The sequence below is a fragment of the Radiomyces spectabilis genome, assembly GCF_025331425.1.
Source record: "Radiomyces spectabilis strain NRRL 2753 chromosome Unknown BYT42scaffold_2, whole genome shotgun sequence".
Lineage (NCBI taxonomy): Eukaryota > Fungi > Mucoromycota > Mucoromycetes > Mucorales > Radiomycetaceae > Radiomyces > Radiomyces spectabilis.
In genome coordinates this window covers 224,389-251,618 of record NW_026251927.1, presented here as the reverse complement: position 1 = coordinate 251,618, position 27,230 = coordinate 224,389, and the positions used below count along the sequence as shown (strand labels likewise).

General features: G+C 40.2%; 6 protein-coding genes across 6 annotated transcripts; 2 read left to right on the top strand and 4 right to left on the bottom strand.

The window, feature by feature from the left end:
* Positions 1-12,476: 12,476 nt before the first annotated feature.
* On the top strand, positions 12,477-14,332 carry BYT42DRAFT_554723 (senescence-associated protein-domain-containing protein). Its single transcript, XM_051566615.1, has 4 exons — positions 12,477-12,835; positions 12,914-13,321; positions 13,434-13,549; positions 13,627-14,332. The coding sequence occupies exons 1-4, from the start codon at positions 12,516-12,518 to the stop codon at positions 14,172-14,174; spliced, it is 1,392 nt and encodes a 463-aa protein (XP_051426842.1). The 5' UTR covers positions 12,477-12,515; the 3' UTR covers positions 14,175-14,332.
* Positions 14,333-14,539: 207 nt separating this feature from the next.
* On the bottom strand, positions 14,540-14,870 carry BYT42DRAFT_554722 (uncharacterized protein). Its single transcript, XM_051566614.1, has one exon. It carries the CDS (start codon positions 14,821-14,823, stop codon positions 14,629-14,631), a length of 195 nt encoding a protein of 64 aa, XP_051426841.1. The 5' UTR covers positions 14,824-14,870; the 3' UTR covers positions 14,540-14,628.
* Positions 14,871-15,428: 558 nt separating this feature from the next.
* Positions 15,429-17,116, bottom strand: BYT42DRAFT_554719 (uncharacterized protein). Its single transcript, XM_051566613.1, has 3 exons — positions 16,199-17,116; positions 16,068-16,120; positions 15,429-15,982 (listed from the first exon to the last, which is right to left on the bottom strand). The coding sequence occupies exons 1-3, from the start codon at positions 16,792-16,794 to the stop codon at positions 15,723-15,725; spliced, it is 909 nt and encodes a 302-aa protein (XP_051426840.1). The 5' UTR covers positions 16,795-17,116; the 3' UTR covers positions 15,429-15,722.
* On the bottom strand, positions 17,117-20,882 carry BYT42DRAFT_554714 (uncharacterized protein). The gene is made up of 8 exons (XM_051566612.1): positions 19,894-20,882; positions 19,553-19,793; positions 19,464-19,479; positions 18,347-19,361; positions 18,151-18,291; positions 17,965-18,050; positions 17,806-17,903; positions 17,117-17,719 (listed from the first exon to the last, which is right to left on the bottom strand). The coding sequence occupies exons 1-8, from the start codon at positions 20,626-20,628 to the stop codon at positions 17,211-17,213; spliced, it is 2,841 nt and encodes a 946-aa protein (XP_051426839.1). The 5' UTR covers positions 20,629-20,882; the 3' UTR covers positions 17,117-17,210.
* A 717-nt stretch (positions 20,883-21,599) lies between these two features.
* Positions 21,600-25,772, bottom strand: BYT42DRAFT_591699 (Per1-like-domain-containing protein; the record flags this gene model as incomplete). Its single annotated transcript, XM_051570560.1, has 6 exons — positions 21,600-22,435; positions 22,460-22,544; positions 23,111-23,976; positions 24,055-24,517; positions 24,714-24,932; positions 25,770-25,772. 6 exons carry the CDS (start codon positions 25,770-25,772, stop codon positions 21,600-21,602), a joined length of 2,472 nt encoding a protein of 823 aa, XP_051426838.1.
* BYT42DRAFT_526075 (uncharacterized protein) lies at positions 25,563-26,756 on the top strand. The gene is made up of 3 exons (XM_051565343.1): positions 25,563-25,882; positions 25,947-26,249; positions 26,328-26,756. Exons 1-3 carry the CDS (start codon positions 25,738-25,740, stop codon positions 26,660-26,662), a joined length of 783 nt encoding a protein of 260 aa, XP_051426837.1. The 5' UTR covers positions 25,563-25,737; the 3' UTR covers positions 26,663-26,756.
* The last annotated feature ends 474 nt before the right edge of the window (positions 26,757-27,230 follow it).

Genomic DNA, 27,230 nt, shown 5'->3' with positions numbered 1-27,230 from the left:
AGATTGACAATATCATTTTTCAACAAGACAATGACCCTAAGCACCCATCTAAAAAAGCAAAAGCATGGTTTGAATCCAAGGGTATTAAAGTACTTCAGTGGCTCCCTTAGTCTTCTGATCTGAATTCCATCGAAAATATGTGGTATTATCTGAAGTGTCAGCTTGCTGATTATGATGAAGTATCCACATCAATGGAAGAGCTATGGAGGTGAGTCTATTATATCTAGTACAACAAGGTGACAAAGTAGGTATGCCAGAAGTATATTGCCACCATGCCTCAACATTTAGAGATGGTTATCAAGGCCAAAGGTGGACAGATTGATTATTGATTTAATAAGTAAGTGCAACTCAGAAAATTGATCCAATGAGCGATCGTGTGGAAACCTTGATTACTCATCATTTACTTATGCTAGAATCTTCATCTTTTTTTATTTTAAAGCTAGGAGTTATGGCTACAACATATTTGTTATTTGAGGTAGATAGATATGATGATTGTGGAGATAATTGCAATAAAGTAAAAAATTGGCAAACATTGGATCAATTTCCTAAGTCACTGTACATATAATACAAGTAATCCGGGTGAAGAACCTTTATACAATCATAATATCAATCATATACAGTGGCTGAAAAAATTGTCTAAACCTACTGTATGCCAGTTTTTTAAGTTTTTATTTATACCGCAGCTTTTGCTATATGTATCATCCGAATTTTTTTTTATATAAAAAGTACATTCTCTTCTCTATCTTGTCACAAAATCTCAAAGATCACATTGCAATTCATTGCATTGCATTCACCATTTCAACATGATCGGTCGGTTTGGACAATTTTTTCAATAAATCTGAAAATAAGAAAAAGTGTTTTTTCAGCCGTTTTTCTTTCTTGCTGATATGAAAAACGCTGGCGAAATAAAAATATCTTAATGGCAACGTCCTCTAAAAATATACACGAAGCATTCCAGGCAAAATCGTGTAATTCATGAATGCCATTAGCTCCAGGTTGAATTTGGTACATAATGGGTGGATCTGGGGACCGCCATCACACTGCATCTTTTTTTTGAGCACGTTTTTCATAGTACTGCGACTTTTTTTTATTCATAGAAAAAGAGAATTCTTTTCTCTATGCTGTGTTGAAATCCCGAGCATTTTACTCCAATTCATCCTAATGCCATTGCCAATCCTGCATGTGCTCTTCATTAAGAATGGCACTCAAATGACATGAAAAAAAAGCAGCCGAAAAAGCCTGAGAAATAATGTTGCAGTGATCAAAAAGTGGCTGCCGTGCATTTTACAACCTTTCGAATAATATTCAAGCTGACAAAAATGCTGAGAAAAATAAAATCTGCTTAGCTATAGTATGTGGTTAGATTAACCTCATGCTTGTCATAAGTGCACCCTCTGCATTTCACTCATTATAGCAGATCAACGTACAGTACTCCTGATAAGCTTAACAACGCCTTTTTTTGTATAGTGAGAGTTTTAAGAAAGTTATTACTGCTAGCTTGTGGCTATTTCCCGGTAAATGATCTGACATGATAAGTGAAATGCAGAGGATGCGCTTATGACAAGCATGAGGTTAATCTGACCACATGATGTAAGCAGATTTTATTCTTCCAGCATTTTTATTAGCTTGAATATGATCCGAAAGATTATAAAATGCATACCAACACGGTTTTTGTTCACCGCAACATTATTTCCCAGGCTTTTTCGGCTGCTTTTTTTTATGTCATTTGAGCATTATTCTTAATGTAGATCACATGCAGGATTGGCAATGGCATTAGGATAAATTGGAGTAAAATGCTTGGGATTTTAACACAGCATAGAGAAAAGAATTCTCTTTTTCTATGAATAAAAAAAAGTTGCAGTACTATGAAAAACGTGCTCAAAAAAAAGATGCAGTGTGATGGCGGTCCCCAGATCCACCCATTATGCACCAAATTCAACCTGGAGCTAATGGCGTTTATAAATTACACGATTCTGCCTGGAATGCTTCGTGTATATTTTTATTTCGCCAGCATTTTTCGTACCAGCAAGAAAGAAAAACGGCTGAAAAAACACTTTTTCTTATTTTCAGATTTATTGAAAAAATTGTCCAAACCGACCAATCATGTTGAAATGGTGAATGCAATGCAATGAATTGCAATGCGATCTTTGAGATTTTGCGACAAGATAGAGAAGAGAATGTACTTTTCATATAAAAAAAATTTCAGATGATATATATGGCAAAAGCTGCGGTATGAATAAAAACTTAAAAAAACAGCATAGGTTTAGACAATTTTTTCAGCCACTGTATATGATAACCATCCGCCTGTAGCTCCTTAGAAGCATGAGCAGTGGTACTGTATTCACCAGAACTGAACTTGCATAGTATGATGCAGCCGAGATTAGTGATAATTACTGATGGCTGCCCATGTGGAGCATCAGTGCTGATGCAAAATTGCTTAGCAATACAACTACAGTAATTGAGTGTCGAAAGATCTCCAGTTGTCTTAAAATAGACTGAATAGACTTCCCAAAGTTCAAATGAGCCTGAATATTCTGGCAGGTGGTAGAAGAGATTGCTGTCATGTTGGTAATTCAATTCAAAATTGTAATGAGTGTTAATTAGAGTGCAGATGAGGGTAATTGCAAAATCAGGATGCAGTAGAAAGGATAAAAGGTCGTCTAACAACGCTCTTTTTTTGTACTAAAGTCAGAGTGCATGAATAAAGTGACACTGGTGGGAAAAAATAATCAGTACTCACCTTACAAAAGTGAAAAATTCATATGTAATTTTTCTTCTATGATTGCTTTATAATGATCTACTGCATCTAAAAATCTGAAACTTTACATGAATGTTACCATCACAACTACAAGCATTCAAAAAAAATTTGGAGTAAATTAAATTAGCAGTTGTCGAGAAAACAATACAAGAGGTACAGCAAAATGGTATCTTTTTATTGTCCAGAAATTGACCAATCGTTTTGTTTTGCCTATATCACAGTCATTTTCCAATGAAATGACACCATTTTTCTCATAGTTATTCACAACTATTTCTAGTATATTCTATTAAAGTTTGACATCGTTTCCGTCATCAGATGTTGAGCTACTATTTAATACGTTTTGTGGTCGCTAATTGTTTTAGCAATTTTTTAACAAAGTCAAAAAACAGCACACCGACCGGCTGACTTCAAGCGCATGTAACTCAGGAACCAATAGTTGGATTTGCATAAAATTTGGCATGTATTTAAAAAACTATCCAAAGTTTATTCAGGCTAAATTTCAGATTTTTCCCATCAACAGATCTTGAGAAAATGTATAAACGGCAAAAAATTGTATATTGTGCACCGTTTTTTTGAGTCACTGTACAGAAACAGAACATGTTCACTTCATACAATCTGTTCAGCTGTTTATTAAGGCCAATACTGCTACAGTATACCTAAGGGAAGTTTTTATACTTTACCTAAATCGATTATTTATCTATCAATGCTTGAAGGAGTTACTGCATATCAAAGACAGTATCCTTTACTGTTCACTATAAGACCAGTTATTGATAAGGCTGTTCAAGGTTAGTTAGATGATGGAATTATTGTCCATGCTGCTGTGAATTCGTCCTGGAACAGTCCATTGACTTTGACTGACAAGAAAGATACATATGGCAATAAAACTAGCAAACGATCTTGCCTGGATCTCCGTTATACTGTATGTTTTAAATTTATATACTTTTTTTAATTATCTATTAGAACCATTTTTTTTATGTAAATTTCATAGTACCTATCTTTTTGTTTAATTTTATATCCTACTAAATCATATTTTTTCATATCTTTAATAAATATACTTTGTTTAATATTATACTTATTTTATTATTTACAGTATAATTATATTATATATTTTCATTCATTTTTTTATATATTATATTTTTCAATTTTTTTTTATTTTTTATTTTTGGTTTTATATTTAATCACATTCATAATATATTATTCAATTCTCTTAGATATATACTGTAGTAACTCAAATTATTTTTCCTTTCAATGTTGTGTAGATGGTCGGTTTTTCGCGATTTGTGACTCGGTTTTCCAAATAAAGTATAACATATTTTATATCATCTGAAAGCTGAAGTTTCAAGCTTTCTAACGAGCTAAGCCACATATTTTTAGCATGAATATGGGCGGAGATATAAGCCAAAACGTAAATTCCGCCATTGAAAAAATTATTTAGCTTTGTGAATTTTTTTATTTACCACTTGGTTTCACCACCTTTAGTATGAATAACTGTCTGTAAACGCTTAGACATACTTTTTATATGCTTCAAGCACATTTCTTTGGTAACTTTCTTATACCAGAGCACACAGATTCTCTCTCAAAAATCATTAATACCAGCAGGAGGTTTATTATACTTGGCAAGCTGACACTTTAAGTAAAACTATAGGTTTTTAATTGGATTCAAGTCTGGAGAATATGCAGGCCAATCCAAAACATTCACCTCATGATCCTTTAACCACTGGCGAGTCATTTTTAAGGTGTGCTTAGAATTATTATCATATTGAAAGATAATATCCTGTAAAGACAAATGATAATCATCTAAGGTCTTTTGCAAGTCATCCTTTAGGATTTTACAATAAAGTGTAAAATCTATAGTCCCCTGAATCTAAGTAATATAGCCAGGGCCTTCAGCTGTGATACAGCTCCAAAGAACCAAAGATCCACTACCATGTTTGTATGTATAATTGACATTATGATCTTGAAGAGACATATCACTATTTCTTTATAACCAAAGCAATCCATCTGAATTCAATCTATTTATCTTTGTTTCATTATTAAAGATAACCCTTTTCCAGTCAGCAACTGTCCAGTCCTTATACTTTTTGGCAAAGGCCAAACAAGCTTTCTTGCGGGTAAAAGTCAATGGCAATGCTGGCTTTTTAATTATAGCCTTAAATTGGCTGCATGCAAAAGATTTCAGATCATTTAAGGGTGAACAAGTGTACCCTCAGCAGCCAACTGCTTAGCAGCCTCCACAGCAGTAGTGTACGCTCCAATCAAAAATCTTCTAAAGATAAGACATGCATGATGGTCACTAATCTTGGGTTTATGGCCACGTTTCTGATGCATTTCCACATTTCGATTCTTGATAATTCATGAAATCGTTGCAATTGAGACACTAGTTGTGCGTGAAACTGCTTGATAAGTGTCGCCAGTAATAAGACATGCTTCAACAGTATTGCAGATATCATTGGAAATGGCTTTCATGTTACAGAATCTACAGATTGTTACAGTGACTCAAAGAATTGATCCAATGATCGCCGATTTTTTACTTTATTGCAAATATCTCTACAATCATCATATATATCGCCATCGTTAAAAAAATATGTTGTAGCCCTTATTCATAGCTCTGTAACAAAAAAAAGATGAAGTCTCTAGCATAAGTAGATGGTGAGTAACCAGTATTTGCATGCGACCACTCATTGGATCAATTTATTGGGTGACACTTACTTATTAAATTAATAGTTGATAGCACCACCTTTGGTTCTAATAACTGCTTCCAGGCGGTCAGACATAGTAGCAATAACCTTTTGGCATGCTTCTTTGGTAACTTTATGATACCAAACATAAGCAACACGATCCCACAGCTCTTTTATAGACTTGGGTGCTTCATCATAGTCAGCAAGCTGACATTTCAGATAATACCACATATTCTCAATTGGATTGAGATCAGGAGAGTAGGGAGGCCATTGAAGTACTTCAACATCCTTTGCTTCAAACCATTCTTTTGCTCTTTTGGATGTATGCTTAGGATCATTGTCCTGTTGAAAAATGATATCATGAAGATCTATACCATAACTTCTCAGACTACCAAGCATGTCATCCTCCAAAATATAGCAATATAATTCTGAATCCAATCCTCCTTCAATTTTGGTTATAAGACCAGGACTGTTTGCAGTGATACAACTCCAGAGAACAAGACTGCCACCACCATGCTTGACAACATGATTGACATTATGATCTCCAAGCGGCTTTCCCTCTTCTCTCCATGTTCATTGCTTACCATCAGAGCCCAAACGGTTGATTTTTGTCTCATCAGAGAACACAACCCTTTGCCAGTCTTCAACTGTCCAGGAACGATACCTTTTAGCAAATGCCAGGCGAGCCTTTTTTCTAGCAGCAGTTAATGGTAATGCATTAGGCATGATCATTGACTTGAACTTATTCTTTTTCAGAAAGTTTCGGATCGTCTGGGGGTGGATAGACACTGTAGCAGAAAGTTTTCTGCTGGCGTCTGTAGCATCCTTATATTCACCAGTGTTGAATTTCCGGAGAATGAGGCGACCCAAGTTGGTGGTGATTACTGATGATCGTCCGGAGGAATTACCAGCAGGAATGGCTAATTGCTGACGAATGCGGCCAACAGTACTGACACTGACGTTAAAACGTGAGGCAATAGTGCGGTGAGGAATGTTTTGACGAAGTTGTTGCTCAATGTTGTTGATCTGATCTTGGGAAATGGGTTGCATCTACACAGAATGTTGCTAATTAGGTCAATTGTGAATCAGATGTGCCAATTGAGAGATCTGGTTGCAGATTTCACCTTGAATTCAAATAAATCGGTGGAAGGAGTGGGAAGAAATAATTTTCACAGCTTGCTGTTTACTTACTGTGGCGGTTTTTAATGAAAACTGACCACCCAATAAATTGATCCAATGAGTACTTGTGCGGAAAATATAATTACTCATCATCTACTTATGCTAGAGACTTCATCTTTTTTTTGTTACAGAGCTATGAATTAGAGCTACAACATATTTTTTTAACGATGGCGATATATATGGTGGTTGTAGAGATAATTGCAATAAAGTAAAAAATCGGCGATCATTGGATCAATTCTTTGAGTCACTGTAATAGTGATCAGTAATTAGAATGCTAATTACAGAATGGGTGAAATTACAGAATCAATCGTCAGATTTCAGAATGAGAGGAAGAGGAAAAATAAAAAGAGCGAAGCTTTTGGCTGTTTACGGCAAAACAAATAATGTATGACTGCTAATTGGTGAAAAATTCCATCTTTGACAGCAAGTCAAATAATTTTTTCAATGGTGAAATTTACGTTTTGGCTTATATCTCCGCCCATATTCATGCTAAAAATATGTGGCTTAGCTCGTTAGAAAGCTTGAAACTTCAGCTTTCAGATGATATAAAATATGCTATACTTTATTTGGAAAACCGAGTTACAAATCGCGAAAAACCGACTATCTGCACAATATTGAAAAATAATTTGAGTCACTATATATGATAATAAATCATTCAAAAAATTTTAAAAATCCAATAACAGATGTTTATACAAATACAATTAAAAGTATATGGAATGATTTAAAATAAAGTATAATACCATGAAATAAAAATAAAAAAGATATAATATATAAAAAAAATTTTAAAAGATTAAATTATAAAAAAAATTGAATTTATATATTATTAAAAAAATAACTTCAAATATATTAATGAATATTATTAAGCTTATAAATATGAAATGTATTTTTAATATTCATTCTTCTATTTAAAAAGACCTGATTATATTAATAAACTAATTTATTTAATATATAATAATTACAGTGACTTAGAAAATTAATCCAATATTTGTTAGTTTTTTACTTTATTGCAATTATCTCCACAACTATCATATGTATCATTTCCATTAAAAAAATATGTTGTAGTCCTAATTTATAGCTTTAAAACAAAAAAAAAGATGAAGTCTTTAGCATAAATAGATGATGAGTAATCGTTTTTTCCGCACAAGTACTTATTAGATCAATTTCCTGAGTTGCTTACTTTTCTTGCAGACAGTTACAATAAGTAAATAGAATCGCCAAATTTTTTCTCCTTCTCACTTCTTTCAGTTATTTATTCCGATTTAAGATGAAATCCGCATCCATTTCACTCAATTTCTTCATCCGATTCCTAATTGACCTAATTAACATGATCATCTGTAGATGCATCCAATTTCACAAGATAAAATCAATAACATTGAACAACAACTTCGTAAGAACGTTTCTTACAGAGTTATTGCTTCACATTTCAGTATCAATATTTCCACAGTTGAATGAATTTGCAAGCAATTAGGCATTCCTGCCACTAATTTCGCTGAACATTATCACTGATTATCATACAATTGTGACACCTGATCCTTCGACACTTCAATACTGGGGAGTATAAAACAGATGTAGACACCAGCAAACAACTCTTCTTTACCACACCTATTGCTCCGCAGACAATTCAGAACTTTTTACAGGCCAATAATTATATATCTATACATAAACCTGACACCTTGCCCTTGATTCTCTTCAGGAAGAAAGCTCACCTTGCCTTTACAAAAAGATACCATTCTTGGATTGTTGAAGACTGGAACAGAGTGGTATTTTCTGATGAAACAAAAATCAATCACTTGGGATCAGATGGTAAGCAGTGGATATGGACACAGAAGGGGCAACCACTTAGAGATCACAATGTCAATCATGTTACCAAGCATGGAGGCAGCAGTCTTTTTCTTTGGAGTTACATTACTGCCAATGGCTCTGGTTTGATTACTAAAATTGAAGGAGAATTGGACGTAGCTTTATACTATAATATTTTGGAGGATGATATGCTTGGTAGCCTTTGAGAATATGATATGCAGATTGACGATATCATTTTTCAACAAGACAATGACCCTAAGCATACATTCAAAAAAGCAAAAGTATGGTTTGAATCCAAGGATATTGAAGTACTCCAATGGCCCCCTTACTCTCCTGATCTGAATTCTATTGAAAATATGTGGTATTATCTGAAGTGTCAGCTTGCTGATTATGATGAAGCACTCATATCAATGGAAGAGCTATGGAGGTGGGTCCATTATATCTGGTATAACAAGGTGACAAAGGAGGCATACCAGAAGTATATTACCATCATGCCTCAACGTTTGGAGGCGGTCATTAAGACCAAAGGTAGACAGATTGATTATTGATTTAATACAGTAAGTAAGTGCAACTCAGAAAATTAATCCAATGAGCAGTCGTGTGGAAACCTTGATTACTCATCATCTACTTATGCTAGAATCTTCATCTTTTTTTTATTTTAAAGCTAGAAGTTATAGCTACAATATATTTTTTATTTGGGGTGGATAGATATGGTGGTTGTGAAGATAATTGCAATAAAGTAAAAAATCAGCAAACATTGAATCAATTTCCTGAGTCACTGTATATACTGTATTACAGTATCATTAAATACAATCTTTTTTATTTTTTTAATAAATATAAGATCTAAATTAAAAATAAAGCATTGTATTATTAAAGATGTGTTTGTATCGCTAAATAACCAAAAAGGTCAGAGAAGGCACTGATGTGGGTAGCATAAATGAAGTGTTGCTACTTGTCTATGGGTGGGGTATCATGATGTTGTGAGGTCATCAACATTCATAATATGTTTTGGAGGTAGAGGTCGTTCCTCAATGGCTCACTGCTGATAAATTTACCGACCCTGCATTCATTATGGAATATTGAACAGACGTGGATCAAACGAGATAGAAATGAATCTGCCTGAAGATAAGTCTGTGAAACGCAAGGGTAAAATACAAAACATCAACCTCAGACATAGTAAGTGTAATAGACAATAAGTGGTGGTTCTCAAAAGATAATTCCATACTGTACTAAGCACATACAGTAAGTCTCTGTAATTTATAAGCTAGTCTTTTCCTCATGTATTTTTTCCCACAGGGTTTTTTAGAGGTTTTTACCGACATGACCACGTAACAGAGCCTGCTTCAACCTGGAGGGAGATAATGTTGTATAGATAGGGTTCATACAGTGGGGGAAAAAATGGTCCAAACCTATGCCCTTTTTTTACGTTTTTATTCATACGGCGGCTTTCACTATATGTACCGTCCGAATTTTTTTTTATATGAAAGGTACATTCTCTTCTCTACATTGTCACGAAATCCCAGTGATTGCATTGCAATTCATTCCATTGTATTCACCATTTCAAGATGAGGGTCGGTTTGGATCATTTTTTCCAATAAAACTAAAAATAAGAAAAATCGCGTTTTTCTTCCTTGCCGATATAATAAACACTGGCGAAATAAAAATATCTTTATAGCAATATCCTTTAAAAAATATACATGAAGCATTCCGCGTGAAATCGTGAAATTCATTAGCTCCATGTTGCATCCGACGCATAATGGGCAGGTCTGGAGACCGCCATCACGTTGCATCATTTTTTTTGAACACATTTTTCATAGCACCACGACTTTTTCTTATTCATGGAAAAAGAGAATTTTTTTCTCTATACTGTACCAAAATCCTGAGCATTTTACTCCAATTCACCATAATGCTATTGCCAATTCCGCATGTGATCTACATTAAGAATGGTGCTCAAATGACCTGAAAAAAAGCAGCCGAAAAAGCCTGAGAAAAAATGTTGCAGTGATCAAAAACCGTGCTGGCATGCATTTTACAGCCTTTCGGATCATATTCAAGCTGATGAAAATACTGGAAGAATAAAATCTGCTTACACCATGTGGTCAGATTCACCTCATGCTTGTTATAAGTGCATCCTCTGCATTTCACTCATTATAGCAGATCAACGTACTCCTGATAAGCTTAACAACCTCTGGGTGTCTTTTTTTGCATAGTGAGAGCCTTAAGAAAGTCGTTACTGCTGCCTTGAGGCTATTTCCCGGTAAATGATCTGCTATAATGAGTGAAATGCAGAGGATGCACTTATAACAAGCATGAGGTTAATCTGACCACATGGTGTAAGCAGATTTTATTCTTCCAGTGCTTTCGTCAGCTTGAATATGATCTGAAAGGCTGTAAAATGCACGCCAGCACGGTTTTTGATCACCGCAACATTTTTTCTCAGGCTTTTTCGGCTGCTTTTTTTCAGGTCATTTGAGCACCATTCTTAATGTAGATCACATGCGGAATTGGCAATAGCATTAGGGTGAATTGGAGTAAAATGCTCAGGATTTCGGTACAGTATAGAGAAAAAAATTCTCTTTTTCCATGAATAAGAAAAAGTCGCGGTGCTATGAAAAATGTGTTCAAAAAAAATGATGCAACGTGATGGCGGTCGCCAGACCCGCCCATTATGCGTCGGATGCAACATGGAGCTAATGGAGCTAATGAATTTCACGATTTCACGCGGAATGCTTCGTGTATATTTTTTAGAGGATATTGCCATAAAGATATTTTTATTTCGCCAGTGTTTATTATATCGGCAAGGAAGAAAAACGCGATTTTTCTTATTTTTGGTTTTATTGGAAAAAATGGTCCAAACTGACCGCTCATCTTGAAATGGTGAATGCAATGGGATGAATTGCAATGCAATCACTGGAATTTCGCGACAATGTAGAGAAGAGAATGTACCTTTCATATAAAAAAAAATTCGGACGGTACATATAGTGAAAGCCGCCGTATGAATAAAAACGTAAAAAAAGGGCATAGGTTTGGACCATTTTTTCCCCCACTGTAGGTGTTTACCTTGTGTCTGAAGATCTAGTTTTTCCAGGTTGACTTGAAGCATCTCGGTGTCTGGGTCAACCAGACTCAAAGCCTTGGCTGCCCTGTTGGCTACGAACTTCTTACTCTTGGCATCCCGGTATTCTTGGCACCTGTGGTCCCAGGTGTACTCAGCCTTCTTGCAATACCAGCATAAGTTTCCAAGGCTTTCACTATATTTTCCATATGAACTTCTTTTTATAAGAAAAGTAAATTCCCTTCTCTACATTATCGCGAAATCCTGGTGATTGCATTGCAATTCATCCCATTGCATTCATCATTTCAACATGAGTGGTCAGTTTGGACCATTTTTTCAATAAATCCGAAAATAAGAAACATATCGGCTGACGATATAAAAATATATTTAATGGCAACATCCTCTAAAAAATATACGCAAAGCCTTTCGCACAGGATCGTGCAACTCATGAGCTCCGTTAGATCCATGTTGCATTCGGTGCATAATGGACAGATCTGAAGGCCGCCATCACACTGCATCCTTTTTTTAGCACGTCTTTCATAGTGCTGCAACTGTCCCGAAGTCCCGGGTATCTTACTCCAATTCCTTCCATTGCCAACTCCAAATGTGATCGTCATTAAAAATGGTGCTCAAATAACGCGAAAATATTTGCTTCTTCTTATGATGGCTGTCACTTCACCTGAACGTATTTTGCTTCGCTTTATTTCATTTCTTATTACACGTTCCAGTTTCGCATGTCGTTTCTCATACTTCAAGACGCATTTCGCGAATCAGAGGTGGGGTCATCATCGGGTCGTCGGTTCGGTCAGAGCTTGACCCGAACTGTCTACCAGTTCAAAAATAATCGACCCGACCCGGTTTTTATCAGTTCGAGGCGGTTTGGGTCACTGACCCGGCGACTCGTCAAGGAACCCTATAAATTGCGTAATGCAGTGAATATCGTCATATTCGATCCCCGCTCAAGTAAGGGTTGCCTGTTACAGCATTTTCGAATTACTGCTTTGTTTCTTTTTTTTTCTGCCTTGTTGTGTCTTTGCCAAAAACCATGACAGTCATTTCACATGCACCTTCTGCTGAGGAGGTTCCTACAAATACATTATCGCAACTGTGTACGGCAGACGATGTGTCGCTTTTATCGTGCATCAACGAAGACGTCGAGACACTGGGCAGCGGGCACATCACCGTATCTATCACCTCTCAAGCTTTTTTACCGCAACAAGCGATCATTGTACGCTTTTACATGGCCGACGATACTGAAGAGTTGATATCAATTGTTCTTACTTCAACCTCGAAAGGGTGGCTGGAACAAAATCATGTTATTGCATTTCCAAGATCGGACGGTGGGCTGTGGAAGCTGGACTTCACGTAAGTTTCGGTGAATCGTCGTCTACCATTGCAATGGCGCTCATCTGACCGAATTTATGCTTTGAATTTGTTTTCTAGGGAAACTGAGCGGTCTAATATGGATACTTTTCAGGATATCCTGACGTATTTTATAAAGTACGAGAATCGGCACCATATGCACAATACTTTAGCTTTCATCGATCCTGCTTCGTGTCAAGTCACTCAAGTGGTGGCTCACGATGTGCATCTAGATGGCGAAGTCACGGAGCACATCAGCAAGGACACCTCCGATTTGGATGAAGATGACTTTATGCGTACGGAGGACGACAAGGTTGGACAAAAGTTGCCTGTCATGGTCAATGGGGATGACCGCACCGCGAGTGATCCTTCGAGCATTCGCAAAGTCCAGTTACTGAATCAATCCAGCAACGCCTTGGTACAAGGATCCGACCGCATTGCTAATTCCCTAGTCTTTTCAGCGCAAGTTTTGGCACGCAATATCCAAAAGTAAAGTTCAAAAAGAAAAAAAAAGAGTGAAGTAACAACGACCCGGCCCGAGGGCGGGTTCGTGTAACACACGAGCATAATTGGACTATGTACTCATGCAGCGGCTCGATAGTGGGACACGTAATTTGGAAGCTCAAATTCAACCTTCCTCCTCTCCTATGCGACTTTCAGTGGAGGAACGAGAGATGCTTGACAGGGTTCATAATGTGACAAGTAGCATGCGTCAAGGTAGGCCTCTTTTCCACCGAACTGTAATCATTTCAAAACCCAAAGGCTTACCATCTTATTTTGTTATTTGTTCCCAGCGACGAGCAATTTCCTTGACAAGGCTATCTCAGCGACTATCTCGGGTATCCGTGCCTTGCGGGAAGACGAACCACGAAGCGAGCAACAGCAAGACCCAGTGATGGATGCATCTCGTAATTTCGGGTCTTCGGCCCTTCAGTCAGCCGCCAAGGTGGTTGGAGGCGTAGTGACCGCCGCAGGTGCCGTGTTGGGGTCATCGCGAGACAGTCTGATCCAGATCATTCAAAAGAAGTATGGCGATGATGCACGGTATCTTGCTGAGAAAACGCTGGGTTCCACAAGCAACATGGTCGATATGTTGGTTTACTTTGACGCTCGTGGGATTTCGAGACGCGTGGTGGTGAATGGTGTGCAGAAATTCGGACAAGCCAAGAACACGATCAATAGCCAAGGTACAGCTACCGCCGGTTATCCAAGACAAGTCGTTTTTGAAAACACCGGCTTATCCGAGTCAGATGGTGCATCCATAGCCGGTCTACAAGACAAGAAAAGTCAAGACCAAGACGACGAGGAAACGCCTCACTTGCCGCCTCGTCCCAAGGCTTAAAAACTCACATTTTTGTTACAGTGCCCTGTCTACTGTATTGTATATCATATGTAGATTCCTATCTTCTCTGTAGATAGTTATTTAAACCTATTGAATTGTGATACACTTCATCTAATATATACAATCGAATAAGATTATTCCCATCTCTTTATGTTCCGTAAACTCGTTTTTCCTTGTATCGTGAGAATAGCTTTTTTTGGCGGCGATTTCAATATGGAGATTGAGCGAGATCCAGTGGGGCCAGATCCAATTGCATGAAAGTTTCAAAATGCACCGCAGGCTGTCTCGGCAACACGAGGAACCGCAACATAGTAATTCATAAAACAAGGGGTTCATTATAGAATAAATCCCAATAACACCGTATCCTTCCCTAGAAGTCAAATCTAATCCGGTCTTTTCGTCTGGACTTTCGATATAATGGGTGAACATTGCTTTCACACAGTGGAGTCCATTGCTACATGAGGGCGACAGAACCTAGTATATTATCAAAAAATCGAAGGGTTTGACTACGAAAGATGCTTTTGGATGCAGTGCAAGTCAGAATCAAGTTGCAGATGCGGTTCGGCATATTGAACGGAAGTTTTGAACCAATAACATAGCAATCAGCTTTTCCAAAGGGACCGCTTTGTGTTGAATTATAGAAGCCCATTTGGGATATACTGAACAAAGAGGAAACAGTGGTTGTATTGTGGAAATTAATCTATTACAGTACAATTCAATTTCCGGGTAAAACGAAAAGGGTCCTTGGTAGTTGACAAAAACGGCGCACAATCAGTTCATTATGAATACCTGCTGGCACAGATCACGAGCCTCGGGTAAATAGAAGTTGCACTTTTTGTTCACTCGGACCTGTCAAATGACAAGATGCCACATTTTGCCAAAAATCAAAGGCAGGATATGCTTTAATAACAAAGGTGCCAGTAGCTTGTTAATATTGGCTTGCGAATCAAATTTATGACCGTATATCATCAGTCATGAAAGTATGCTAGAAGCTTAGCATTCGACATCAAGTTGGAAAGTAATGACTCATGTTAATCCCTGATTTTATGTTTGGGAAACTTCCATGAATTTCGTTGGTTCGCATTGAATAATGAATACATCCGGGCAGCATCGACGTTTTCTGTGCTTTTCTATGTTTGCTTACAATTCCTTTTATGTTGAAAGAGCCGATTCTTTTTTTTTTTTTTCATGCAGATGTAGACTGCCTTTACATGAAACATTGGATCCATGATAGTGAATAAAAGCAAGAGGATCAATGACATCAACGCGATCACTACAATTCAATTCATTTATAATCGAAACATGTCAAGCAGATACACAAAGAAAGTAGCTCGAAAAAAATAGTTTTCAATGGGGGAGGAAGAAGAAACTAGGGATAAAAAAATACCGGAACACAATAGAGTAGATAGAGAACAATGAAAAAAGAGGAAAGGGAAGAAATAAAAAAAAAGGGCATAAAAAGGAGTAGATAAACAGTTATGTCATTGTCTCATGCTGAATGAAGAAAACAAGAAGCATACATTGGTTTGGAGCAGATTAGTACAAGTATTACACGGTTGGGGAGGGCGGTAAGGTATGCCCTAAGGCAGTGGAGGTGATAGGGAGATTGAGGTAGCCAATTTCTTGCTGCAAGCTAGCCAAGCGTGCTTTACAATCCGAAAGTTGATTGTGCAAGGAATGAATGTAAGCAACTGAGCCTTTTAGAATCGTCCCTTTGCTAATTTTGCCATGCGCCAACATATGCTCCGGTAACAGCCGACCCAGATGTTGAATATTCTCATTGATCGTATTTCGACGCCTTCGTTCCACTAGGTTAAGAAAAAGCCATAGTCAGTGAGCCAGATTATTTAAGCATTATTGTCTGTCTGGTGATTCGAGAACGACAACTCCTACCTGCATTATGGCTTTCACGACGATGCCTTCTTTTCTCCATTAGAATTTGTGCCCTATCGTTATTTTTATTTTATTTTCAAATACCGTCAATTCCCCGTTTCGGCAAAGGATGAATCGAATTTTTTTTTTACCTCCATTGGTCGTCTGTTGAATCCTCAGTGGTGTGCGAGTCAGTACATGTTTTAACAGAAGCAGATTCGTCGGAAAGTCGTCGTTTCTGCTTATGATTGATTGAAGAGGAGGGTGTGGAGGGAAGCGGTGGACAAGCGATTGCATGGTGATTTATCAACGTTTCAACCGCAGCACCAGTAGGAAGCGAAGCCCCGGAAGCGGAGGGAGACGATGTGTTGGAGTTTCGACGACGGTTGGCATTATCGACTTGCAACCAAACCAGGGTATCTCCTGGATGGATCTCGTTCGGATACGGGTGAAGTGGCGAAAAGAAGGCCGAAGGGGCCAGAGTGGTTAATTTGTTCTCGTAATAGCCCGGGTGAGGAGGATTGTTACTGCTGCCGTAGCCAGCATTCGAAGGAGAGAATGTCGAAGACGACATGGCGACTGCCAAATGATCCACCGTCGCATTGACATCACTACCATTGCCATGACGGCGCACATAACAACATTCGCTTTGTCCAGGCGACAGCTGTTTGGTTTCGTTCGGAGGGTACGGATCGTTACTGTTTTCGTCTCCGGTTTCGTTACGCATTAAATGGGTCGAACTATTCATTCTCCAAAACGTCAAATTCAACGTAAGAAGAGGGAACAATAAAGATTCTGAAGAGAAAAAAAAAGGTTGCTGAAAAAGTAAAGGTAGTGGAAGAGGAAAAAGAAACAAAGCAAAAATCAAGAAGAAAAAAAGCTAAAGTACAGGGAAAAAAGGCCAAGCTAGGATAAGATGGGTGGGGAGACATGAAACGTCTAGGTGGTCGAGATTGCAATAACGCCCAATGAGTTGGTGTATTTTGGTATGTTTTTTCTTGTTTTCTTGTTTTCTTGTTTTATTATTTTTATCTTTTTTCTTTCTTATTCATCTGGGTAGATTACATTATTCTTTTTTTTTTTATTTATAACCAAACGAATTTCTTTTTTTTTCTTCCTTTGATCAGTATTTTTTTTCTTTCATTTTCACTGCATCCACTTGTTTTATGACAGCGATGACGCAGCAAACATGAGGGTTGCCGCAGCACCGGGATCCACATCATTACTGCTACCGGCGGCATGGCCACCAGCATCACCGTGCACATCGGGACCTCGAACGCCATCTTCATACTCGTAGGGTCGACGTCGTTGCATTCCATTTAGACCATAATCTGACCGGTTGCCCATGTTATACAGTTCCGGAGGAGCATCATTGGGTTTTCCTGTAAGCGGTTGGGGAGGCAACGAGTAGTTGATACCAAGTCGTTCGCTTTCTTCCTTCAATTCCCACATAAAGTTATTGTGACGAAGCCATCGACCGCCAGGATCTTGCCAGTTTTGTGTATGTTCGAAATAAAAGGTGAGGGTAATTCGATTTTGATTTTCAAACGAGATAACGTTGGCTGAAGTGGCATTGGTAGTGTAAAGTTTGGGAAACTGATTGGACCATTCCGTCATGTGGCTAATAAGCTGTCGAATCTTCTCACTCGGTGTCGAAAAATGAACATGCAAATCTAGACCAAGAAAACCAAGGTCAGTTAATTCAGACATAACGATTCAGCGTATTCTCTAATCAAAAGCGGATCGGCTGTGAACTTACCGACACATTCACCGGTACGTCCTGTGCGGCGACAGTTAATAATGTACTGTGTCGCCAACACCGAGTTCTTGGCATAAACCACCGAACCATCCCATTTACTGTGCAAGGAAATCCAAGGTTATTTACAAATAAATTAACACCTTTTTCTCATTAACTTACATAAAAGTGGTGACCAGCAGACCGACGTTGTCGACCACCCAGTTCTCAAGACCAATCATGACACGATCGCCAGCATCAAAGGGATGCTAATTTTTTTTTAGTTTAAAATGAACAAATATTGGAAACACAAATAAATCGTCAGTCTGTTTGTTCTTCCTTTCTTGTTGTACCACAGCACCAACTTACCGTGACAAAGACGAAAATAATGGCTTCAAATGCATCCTTGGCACTGTTGCCGAAAATGAAACTGGCCGCAATGAAAGCACTCCACAAGGGCATCAGTTCCGTTCCCACGTTTACACCAAAGGCAGCCAGGACAATAATCACCTAGTTTTCCCGCATCAGTATCTCGTGCAACGATAGCTGAAATCAGTTTGCTTACCCAAATGACAACAAAGATCACAATAAGAATGATGTCCAATTTGCCCGTGGCTTGTGATAAATCGCGCATGGATGTGGCGAGGTTCTTGCGTTCACGGTAGATGCGGATACAGCCTGAACGGAGTTCGCGTTTGCTGATGTCGCCGTTGCCGTCCAAGTCGAACAAGGCAAAAGCGTCAGCGGCTTCTTCATGAGTTCGGAAGAAAGGGTATAAATCGGACTCAACAATGGAATTTCGCGTAGGTTCGGGTCCCACCAGGTTGTGATAGATCCGTTTGGCCAACGCTTTCGCTTGAGCCGATGACGATTGCGGCATGGACGCGTGAGTCGACCCGGCATTCAAAATCTTTCTATAGCCGCCTTTGAGCAACTTGCCCGGAATAGCGCCAGCGCCCAATCCAAAATCCTTGGTCGCACCCAAAAATGATTTCTCATCCGAACTGGACCGCGAAAAAGCCGTGCTGTTGCGTGAAATCAAAGGAGGCGACGTCGTCCGGTTGCCGTAAGCATCCACGGCCGTTCGCGTTTTCGATTCCTCGGGGGGATTGGCCTGCGCATTGTTGTGATGCTCGGCGCGCCAACGTTTGAAAAACGGCACCTTTTTCTTGGCCGGCTCTTTCTCTTTCTCTTTGACGGATTGAGAATGAGGATCGGTGTCGGTTTTCTCCAAGTCATATTTTTCATCGTCCGATCGAATACGATCTTCCAAAGGGGGAATGGCAATCAACGTGTCCATATTCTGACTGGGAAAACGCACATTCGCTTTTGATTGGTCGTCAGGGCGGAGTGTATTCATTATCGATCGATTGTTGCCAAGACGCTGGTGACCGAGATCCGGATGCATTTCATCCACTGAAGGCGACCGGCTCGTGGCCGCAGATCCCGTAGGATTCTTTTGCTTGCGTCGGATGCGTTTCAACAAAAACTCTTGCGGGTTCTTGCGCTTGACTCGTTTGAGCTTATCTAATGTTTTCAACGCTTTATCGTTGCTTTTAATTCGGTCCCCGTATGCTTTTCTAAATAAGGAAATCCCAAAAACCAAGATTCAGTCTTCTGTTATGCAGGGGCATCACCCCAAATAGGATGCCTCTTTACGTCATTGCCAGTAAGTAACTTACTTGTGGAAAGAGGTGACTGTACGAAAGAAACGAGTTGCATGAGCCGATGCGGGAAAAAAGAAAAAAAGCAAGGGACAGTGCGGACTTACCGATGAGTTGCAGAATAAATTTTTCAATGAACAAAAGCAGAGCGGCGAAAAAGCAGGCTTCCCAGATGCTGAAAAAAGTTCCCACATACGACGGCTGGGGTGCTCTCACTTGGACGGGCGGGTTTTTCGAATGGTCAGTCACGGTTGGTTGATCAACGTGGTCTCTGATAAACGCCCAACTACCCCAAGCCCACGCAGCTATCACCACAAGCTTGATGTATGGCCGCAACGCCATGTAATACTGTAGTGGTGGACACAATTTACAGAAATATCCAAATCGCGCCATTAGGAAGAATTTTTCTTTTTGTTGGTTTCTACGGTTACACAAATCGAATACTTACCGATAAACGCATTCTCAAGACTTCACTAGAGTGAGGACGAACGTAACCGACGGTGGTCTTGATAGCCCAGGGAACCAGTTCCACTGCGACTTGACACAGAAATCCGATACACCACATGAAAGCAAGAAAAGTGAACCATAATTCCAGATTGTAGGACACCGTTGTGACCACATCGCGCTTGTTGTAAACAACAAAAATAGCGACATCGACCGCGATCAAAATAAGAGCAAACAACACAATACAACCCCAAGCAATGAAAGATGAATTGCGGGAAATGCAAATGATGAGATTATTTTGAGCAAGCGCCCGTCGTTTCTTGCGCCCTTCTTTGGCGCCCTGATCAATTTCGTCGTCTTCGTCGTCATCACGACCGCCCCAATCAAACTCTTCCGCCAAGGTACGGCCATCCAGATCGGGAGCAGTGACAAGCGCAGGTCCAGCAAGCGCTTCAAGAGGGATGTGAGTGGGAATATGGTGATCCGACAGGGTGGGATCGTGTTCATCATCAGTTGTATGGGCTGATTGGGTTGCACCTCGTTCAGGCGCCGAAGGGGAAGGTGAAGGGGTGACTGGCGTGGGTGGAGTCGTGATGATCTGTGTATTGTTTTCCGGTTGAGGTGTACTTTGAGGTGTGGAGTACGTAGTGGGTGTTGAAGGCTCGTCATCGACGACGGCCGGATGCGATGGTGGAGGGTCGTGTTCTTGTTTACGATGGTTTTCGGACCCCATATTCATTATGCTGTCAGTGTCACCTGCGAAACCGTCGCTGGAGTATCTACGACCTGAAAGAAGAGAAAAACAAGATGGGAAGAAAAAAGGTTATTGTTTGAAATGAAAAAAATAGATGGAAAAAAATTGAGAAAGAGCCAAGTTCGTAACACAAAGATGGTTAATACCCGATTATATACAGAGGCAGAAAAGGGTAATTGTGCACTCACTGCGGTACTCAAGCGACGCCGGGTCTGTCATACTCGAAAAATGAAATGCAACAAAAAAGAAGGTTTTTTTTTTTCTGTTGCAGCAACCAAGGAAATTCACCCAAAAAAACTAAATCAAAGTAGTCATGAAAAAAAAGTCATACTAAAAAGAAAGTACCTGCGTCGCCTGAAAAGGCAATCGCCTGAAACTTTATTTTTACTTGCTCCCAAAGATCGCCGCTCATTGTTTGCGATAAAAAAGGGCCATTCTCGCAAGAGCTTCGGACCTTGGTATTAACCCTTTTAAGCAGAATTGTCTCACATTTGCGTCATAGGCGCATTAAAGCCAGCTCAAAATTGATGATTTACTTTCTGAATCATTTCAACCTCAACTTTTTTTAAGGCCTCCCAATTCGACCGGCGATTGGACTCGTTTTCAGTACTGCTTACTGTTCGATTTGTCGCAGGTCCGGTCCATGGGTTCCAGGATCGTCTCGAACCTAAAAAACGATATGCGGCAGAGCCGAGTGAAGAGACTAAAGGTACAGTACGGTGTTAAGGAATTGTCCCCAAAGTGCAGAAAAATCTGGACCCGGGTTTTATCTGAGTGGACGATCGCGATGATGGTCACCTCAGGCAGGTAACACATGGAAATTTATGTGCAACAAACAGAAACATCATCACCCTGGATCTCGGATTGAGACTAATTGCTTGTTTTGTAAAAAAAGTGAGAGACTAATATTCTTTTTTGTGGAAGGTTACCAAAAAGGGATTCGCTTTTTGCAGATTCTAAGTATACTTTTTGGAGAGGTTAGAAGGGTGAGGATGATTCATTTCGGCTTGGGCATCCCGCAGCAAAAATTGGTAAAAGAGGGGTATCAAGGGGATGGTGGCGGCATGCCACAGGGCATGAGCATCAACGACATCGTACCAAGGCGGGAAATCAAATACTTCCAGAGCCATGGCACAGCTCACAAGGACCACCGATAAGCCGGCGAGCCAAGCAAACGGTCGACGCCATACTTGGCCCCAGGATGTGTACTGAAGGATGGACCACCCGAGCCAGAGACTGGTTTGTAAGCTACCAATAGTGATGCAAGCTGTCATGTTGTAGCCGTAATCAAATCGTGGTTTCAACGTCAAGTAAGCGACGTGGACCATGAACAGCGCTGCACAAAGTATCGACCATGCCAAAGCGGGCCATCCGCGGACATAAAATATACGAAGGACTCCCAGGTAAAGTCCGTACATGATGTAGAGACCGGCACTAAAATAATCCAATTTCTCGGTAATGCTGTTGTCTCGCATATGGAAGACCGTACTCCAAATCCAAGCGTTCATGGCAATGACGGACATGCCCAAGTAATGACGTTTGAGATCGAATTGCGGTGACAATTGATGCTTCATCTTGCTGTAATAACGCGCGTGAAATAGACCATTCAGAATGGAGAATAGCACCGACGCCGGTTCTTGCATGCCATACAAACGTAAAAATGGCCATTTTCCGTGGAACTGATGAATACGGTCACCTTGCAATTTTGCGCGCGTGGTCAGGGTTTGCATACACTGATACCGACAATCATCGGGAATGCTCCATTTCAGTAATCGTAAGGGAAGATCCAGGACTTGATGTTCGTTTTGTGAAATACATGTTTGCACACATTGTCGATATTCCGGCAACCGATCGCCTGTGGAAGCAAACACGCCTGCCAGTAAAAGCAAGACGGCGCCCAGCTTGAGTCCCAATAAACGTGGCATCGTCAAACGTGGGGCGGGGGAGGGAAAGAGTGACTTGAAATTTCCCGGTTGGAACTTTATCCATCTGTCATCGAAGACACATTGAACTCTTTTGAGGGTGAAATTTTACACGCCTGCGGACTGCCGACACGCTCATCAATCAGCTCAGAGAGAAAAAAAAAAGATATTTGTTTCCCCTTTTTTTTTTTGAGCAAACATGGATGACACGAAACCATTTTGGCGAGTTTTTCCGTTAGGCCAACTACAACTGGTGACGTTATTGATATTGCGACGCAGTGCTTAATTTTCTTTTTCGGATAGCCGTCTGCTGGAATGAATACAGTTCTGTCGAATGACTAAGATAAAAAGCGGTATGCAGGTTTCAAGCCATTAAGCAGGCTGTCCCTGTTATCCAATAGGAATTTATGGCTCGTGAAAATACGTAAAAGTATGACTTGATATATTGGACGGTGGCAAACAAATATTTTCCTATAGATACCCTGTGCTACAGTACGTGCAATGGGTAATAGCGGAATTTAACGTAGAGGGATTTACCATGGTACTTTGATGGTACAATTTTCCTGGACAGCGATACCATTGGCTACCACTGTTTCTGCACTGGCAACACAGCCTTCCAATAAAGGGATGCCTCTCCAGCAATAGGATCCGACGAACCAAATGCCGCCTTTGCCTTGACAATTTCCCAACTTGACCTTGCCATCGGATCCTTTTAGAGGTTCGAACAGGCATTTTTCAATCGTCTGTTTCGACTTGACCGTGACGGTGGCGCGTTCGAACCACGATACCGACAGTACGCTAGCTGGATCAGGAGCGATGCAGGGATTGGTGGTTTGCAGATACAAGGTCTCGTTGTCGGCAATGGTGCGGTGGGTGGCATTGAGAATGTGGGTGGTCATGGTGGTATTATGAGGATAGGGGACGATCATATCGGACGGATGGGGTTGGATAGAAGCATCCAAAGTTGCAAAGTTGAGAACTTTCCACTGCGACTGGTCATGGGGTAAAAGCCGTGTGTCGGTATGATTGATGACCAAGGACGGATCATATTTGAAACGTTGAAGCATGTCTATTTGAACACTCAAGTCCTGAACGAGCTGGTGCTGTTTTTTCCATTGATCATAACCATCGTCGCGGGGGGTGGGAGAGGAAAGGTATTTTTGACAATTGCTGAGAATTTTCAGAGCTTGGTTTCCTTGTGTTGCAAATACAATATGATCAAAATCCGACCGATTGCCATTTTGTTCATGCAAAACGAGCCGTCCCTGACCCGGCGTTTCATTGGGGGTGATACATGTGATCTGAGTACCGAGATGCACATGTTTCAGAGGCCTCGACAAGGCAGCTACCACTTGCTTCACACCACAATCTACCACATATGATTCCTGAAATAGTCCCCTGGCCATGTACTCTACACAGTCATCATCGTCAGTATCGGATCTCAAATTGCATAAGGACTGACCAGAGAGTCAATTCCGGCAAAACTTGCCTAATATATAAGTGGCAGGATACTCCATCATGGATTGCCATGAATTCGTGCAAACTGCGGCAAAAAGAGGAACAAATATTTCGTGAACGAAAAATGGATGAATGTGATGCTGTTCAAGCCATTCCTGCAAGGTTAATGACGCCACAGGGTGGTCCGAATCGTAAAGATGTCCTCGATAGTGAGACCATAACGCCATCGTCATCAGCTTGGTATACGAGAAGGCGACAATGAGTAGACGCCAGAACCACAGCAGCACATTAGCGAAAAAGGTGGTCCAAGAAGCATCCATACAAATAGGACTGCTAATATGACCGACGGCACGAGCGCCGCTGTAAGTGAGGTACGATTGATGGTGTGAGTGCGAAGCGACTTCATGGGCTGACATGGTCATTGGTTCTTTTGAGGACTCGATACGGTACCAGCCAAAGCTGAATTTGGCGGCTTTGATGGGGATTTGAAGATGCTGATAGAGTCGAAATAGATGGGAATAGTAACCTAGATTGGGATAGGGGGAGCAAATAAGAATGACTATATCACTTATCCATGATTAATGCAATACCAGACATGAATGATCGCATGGGAACCTAGGTAATGATATTTAAAAAAAAAGATGAGTGCCTGCAAAAGGATCGGCACGCAAAGTTCGGGTGTGTCCTCACATCTATTCGGAATTCATTTTCTCCCCCAACCGAGATCGAAGCGGCATCCATTCCCAACGCTTCGTTTCTCTCAAAAAGATGTACTTCGAATTTGGTGGGTTCGTCTTTGGCATCCAGGGCAACTGTGGTGCCTGTCGACAATAGATAAGCTGTGGTCAGGCCGGCCAACCCTGATCCCACCACGGCCACTTTGACGGTTCTTCGAGTATCCTTCATTAGCTAATAAGCGCACACGTAGTAAAATGGTATACAACAGGTCGTATGCGGTTCAAAATGAAGGAAATGGACAATTTCAATAAGTGAAAGCAAACAACGCAAAAAGGGCTTTCAAAGTTCTGAAGAAAAAAAAAAAAGAAAAGAAAAAAAAGGAAAGAGTTTAAATTGGATGACCGCCGTTGCAATTTTTCGGATCAACACATATATTTCCCCTGTTTGCTGTGACCGTGACCGAAATGGCAAGTTAAACTCAGGAGGTCACAGTTGATAAAAATAAAAAATAGACTGCGGCCAAGATACACTTGCCAGAAAGGTCCATCCAAACATTGATCAAAATAGGGCTATTGCGAATCTGTGGGCGTAATTTGATAAACAATGGGAGAGAAAAGGCTTTACAGACGATATGGACATCATCTGGCAAATACCTTATTTAGACGAAGTACAATGCCATCAATAACAAACCACAAACATAATCCATTCATATGTTTCATTTAGCAAAGAGCATGAAAAGTGATGGTTGGAGAACAAAAAATGAAGGATACTGCTATTTTTTCTTTTCAGTTCGTTGCACAAGTCGCAGCCAATGCGGTATTTGACATGACTAAATTCGTATTGATAAGCACCTATCCCGCAAAAAAATTGCTCCTATTCGCTCTACAAGAAGCATCTGCTGTATCTTCGCTGAAATAAGTTCTAGAGAGTTTATTTGCGACGGCACAGTGTGGAGTCGACCAATGTGGGATGATCCGGGGGATTTTTTTTTCAATTGCCCACGTGACTGTTAAAAAGACTACTCATTACCGCCGCCATGGCAAGGCACTCGACAGCGCCTCTGTATGCCATGGTTGCCACCGTTTTCAGCGCCGATCATTATAAAGGGCTGACTTTTGATTTCGAAGAGTTCATCAAGAGTGAACTTGGCTTGGATCTTGACAATCAAGTTAGAAGAGAAGGTACAGTTTACAATTTCGTTTGGTGGTGACACCATGGTTAGATTCACTCACTCTAGCTCTATAGATGAACCCATTTGTAAATACTTTCTGAAAGGAGCCTGTTCCAAGGGCGCCAATTGCCCATTCAAACATAAAAGCCACGAAAGAGACAAGTCCGTCGTATGCAAGCATTGGCTTCGTGGACTGTGTAAAAAGGGAGACAGCTGCGAATTTTTACACGTATTCAACATGAAGAAGATGCCGGAATGCTGGTTCTACTCCAAATACGGCGAATGTTGCAACGGCGACGAATGCATGTATCTCCACATTGATCCTGAAAGCAAACAGAAAGAATGTCCTTGGTATGCGCGAGGGTTCTGCAAGCATGGTAAGATATCAATCTAAATTTTATGCAAATGTTGCCCCGAGCAGATCGACTAAACGAAACATCACATATAAATAATAGGACCGTTTTGTCATCATAAGCACGTCCGAAGGATGGTGTGTCAGAACTACCTGACCGGTTTCTGTCCGGATGGTCTCAATTGTCCTAATGGTCATCCAAAATACGAGTTGCCTGTAATGCATTCCACAGAAGATGACCGACAAACCACATCACAATCTCACCAGCAACCCCATCATCCCCAACAAACCGGTGGCGACGAAACCGGCCGAACCCATATCAATCGTCCCGCCAACGGTTTCTATCGACGGTTAGAAGATGTCACATGCTATAAATGCGGACAGCAAGGTCACTATGCCAATAAATGTCCTCAAGGACGTGGAGGCGCCATAGTATGATCTGGCTGACAGCATCCAGTATTCTCCCCATATCACTTATACACCTCTCTCTTTTCTCCAATAAACTCACATTGTAAATGCGTTACACTCACATTATCTTGGCCATGACCCATACATTTTGACATGTCGTGGTTAAATACAAGGCTCATGGGATTATCTCGAATCTCCGCATGAGATAAACAACGATTTAGATAACGCAACACTCATGCACATGCAACTTACCATAATTACCTGTGCCATAACTACCAGTAATGCATTTTTTTGTAATCTAACACTTGACTGTATTTTCAAAGGACATGCTGAATAACTAGTATCCTAGAACAATGAAACATCTCCTTTTAAATAAAATGACAGACTCAACATCAATTCCTTTTTTTTGCGAGCGTTGGTATGATCTATTACTTTATTTTTTTCCAAAGTAGCATGATTGGTTAGTGACGAATAATATAAATAAAACTGGAGGAGAAATACGATAATCATGGTGACTACAGGTTCGCGACATCACGAAAGTAAAGGCAAAAGAACTGGTAATAGCTTGATGTCCACGAATGTTTATTGTTGTAGAAAA

Coding starts and splice junctions, on each gene's coding strand:
- BYT42DRAFT_554723 (XM_051566615.1), top strand. CDS start 12,516: ATGACAGTCATTTCACATGCACCTTCTGCTGAGGAGGTTCCTACAAAT. Junction 12,836..12,913: donor CTGTGGAAGCTGGACTTCAC/GTAAGTTTCGGT, acceptor TTTGTTTTCTAG/GGAAACTGAGCGGTCTAATA. Junction 13,322..13,433: donor TTGGCACGCAATATCCAAAA/GTAAAGTTCAAA, acceptor GCGGCTCGATAG/TGGGACACGTAATTTGGAAG.
- BYT42DRAFT_554722 (XM_051566614.1), bottom strand. CDS start 14,823: ATGGGCTTCTATAATTCAACACAAAGCGGTCCCTTTGGAAAAGCTGAT.
- BYT42DRAFT_554719 (XM_051566613.1), bottom strand. CDS start 16,794: ATGAATAGTTCGACCCATTTAATGCGTAACGAAACCGGAGACGAAAAC. Junction 16,121..16,198: donor TCAACAGACGACCAATGGAG/GTAAAAAAAAAA, acceptor AAATAACGATAG/GGCACAAATTCTAATGGAGA. Junction 15,983..16,067: donor TCGTGAAAGCCATAATGCAG/GTAGGAGTTGTC, acceptor TTCTTAACCTAG/TGGAACGAAGGCGTCGAAAT.
- BYT42DRAFT_554714 (XM_051566612.1), bottom strand. CDS start 20,628: ATGAATATGGGGTCCGAAAACCATCGTAAACAAGAACACGACCCTCCA. Junction 19,794..19,893: donor TCTTGAGAATGCGTTTATCG/GTAAGTATTCGA, acceptor CCACCACTACAG/TATTACATGGCGTTGCGGCC. Junction 18,051..18,150: donor TTATTTTCGTCTTTGTCACG/GTAAGTTGGTGC, acceptor AAAAAAAATTAG/CATCCCTTTGATGCTGGCGA.
- BYT42DRAFT_526075 (XM_051565343.1), top strand. CDS start 25,738: ATGGCAAGGCACTCGACAGCGCCTCTGTATGCCATGGTTGCCACCGTT. Junction 25,883..25,946: donor CAATCAAGTTAGAAGAGAAG/GTACAGTTTACA, acceptor CTAGCTCTATAG/ATGAACCCATTTGTAAATAC. Junction 26,250..26,327: donor GCGAGGGTTCTGCAAGCATG/GTAAGATATCAA, acceptor TATAAATAATAG/GACCGTTTTGTCATCATAAG.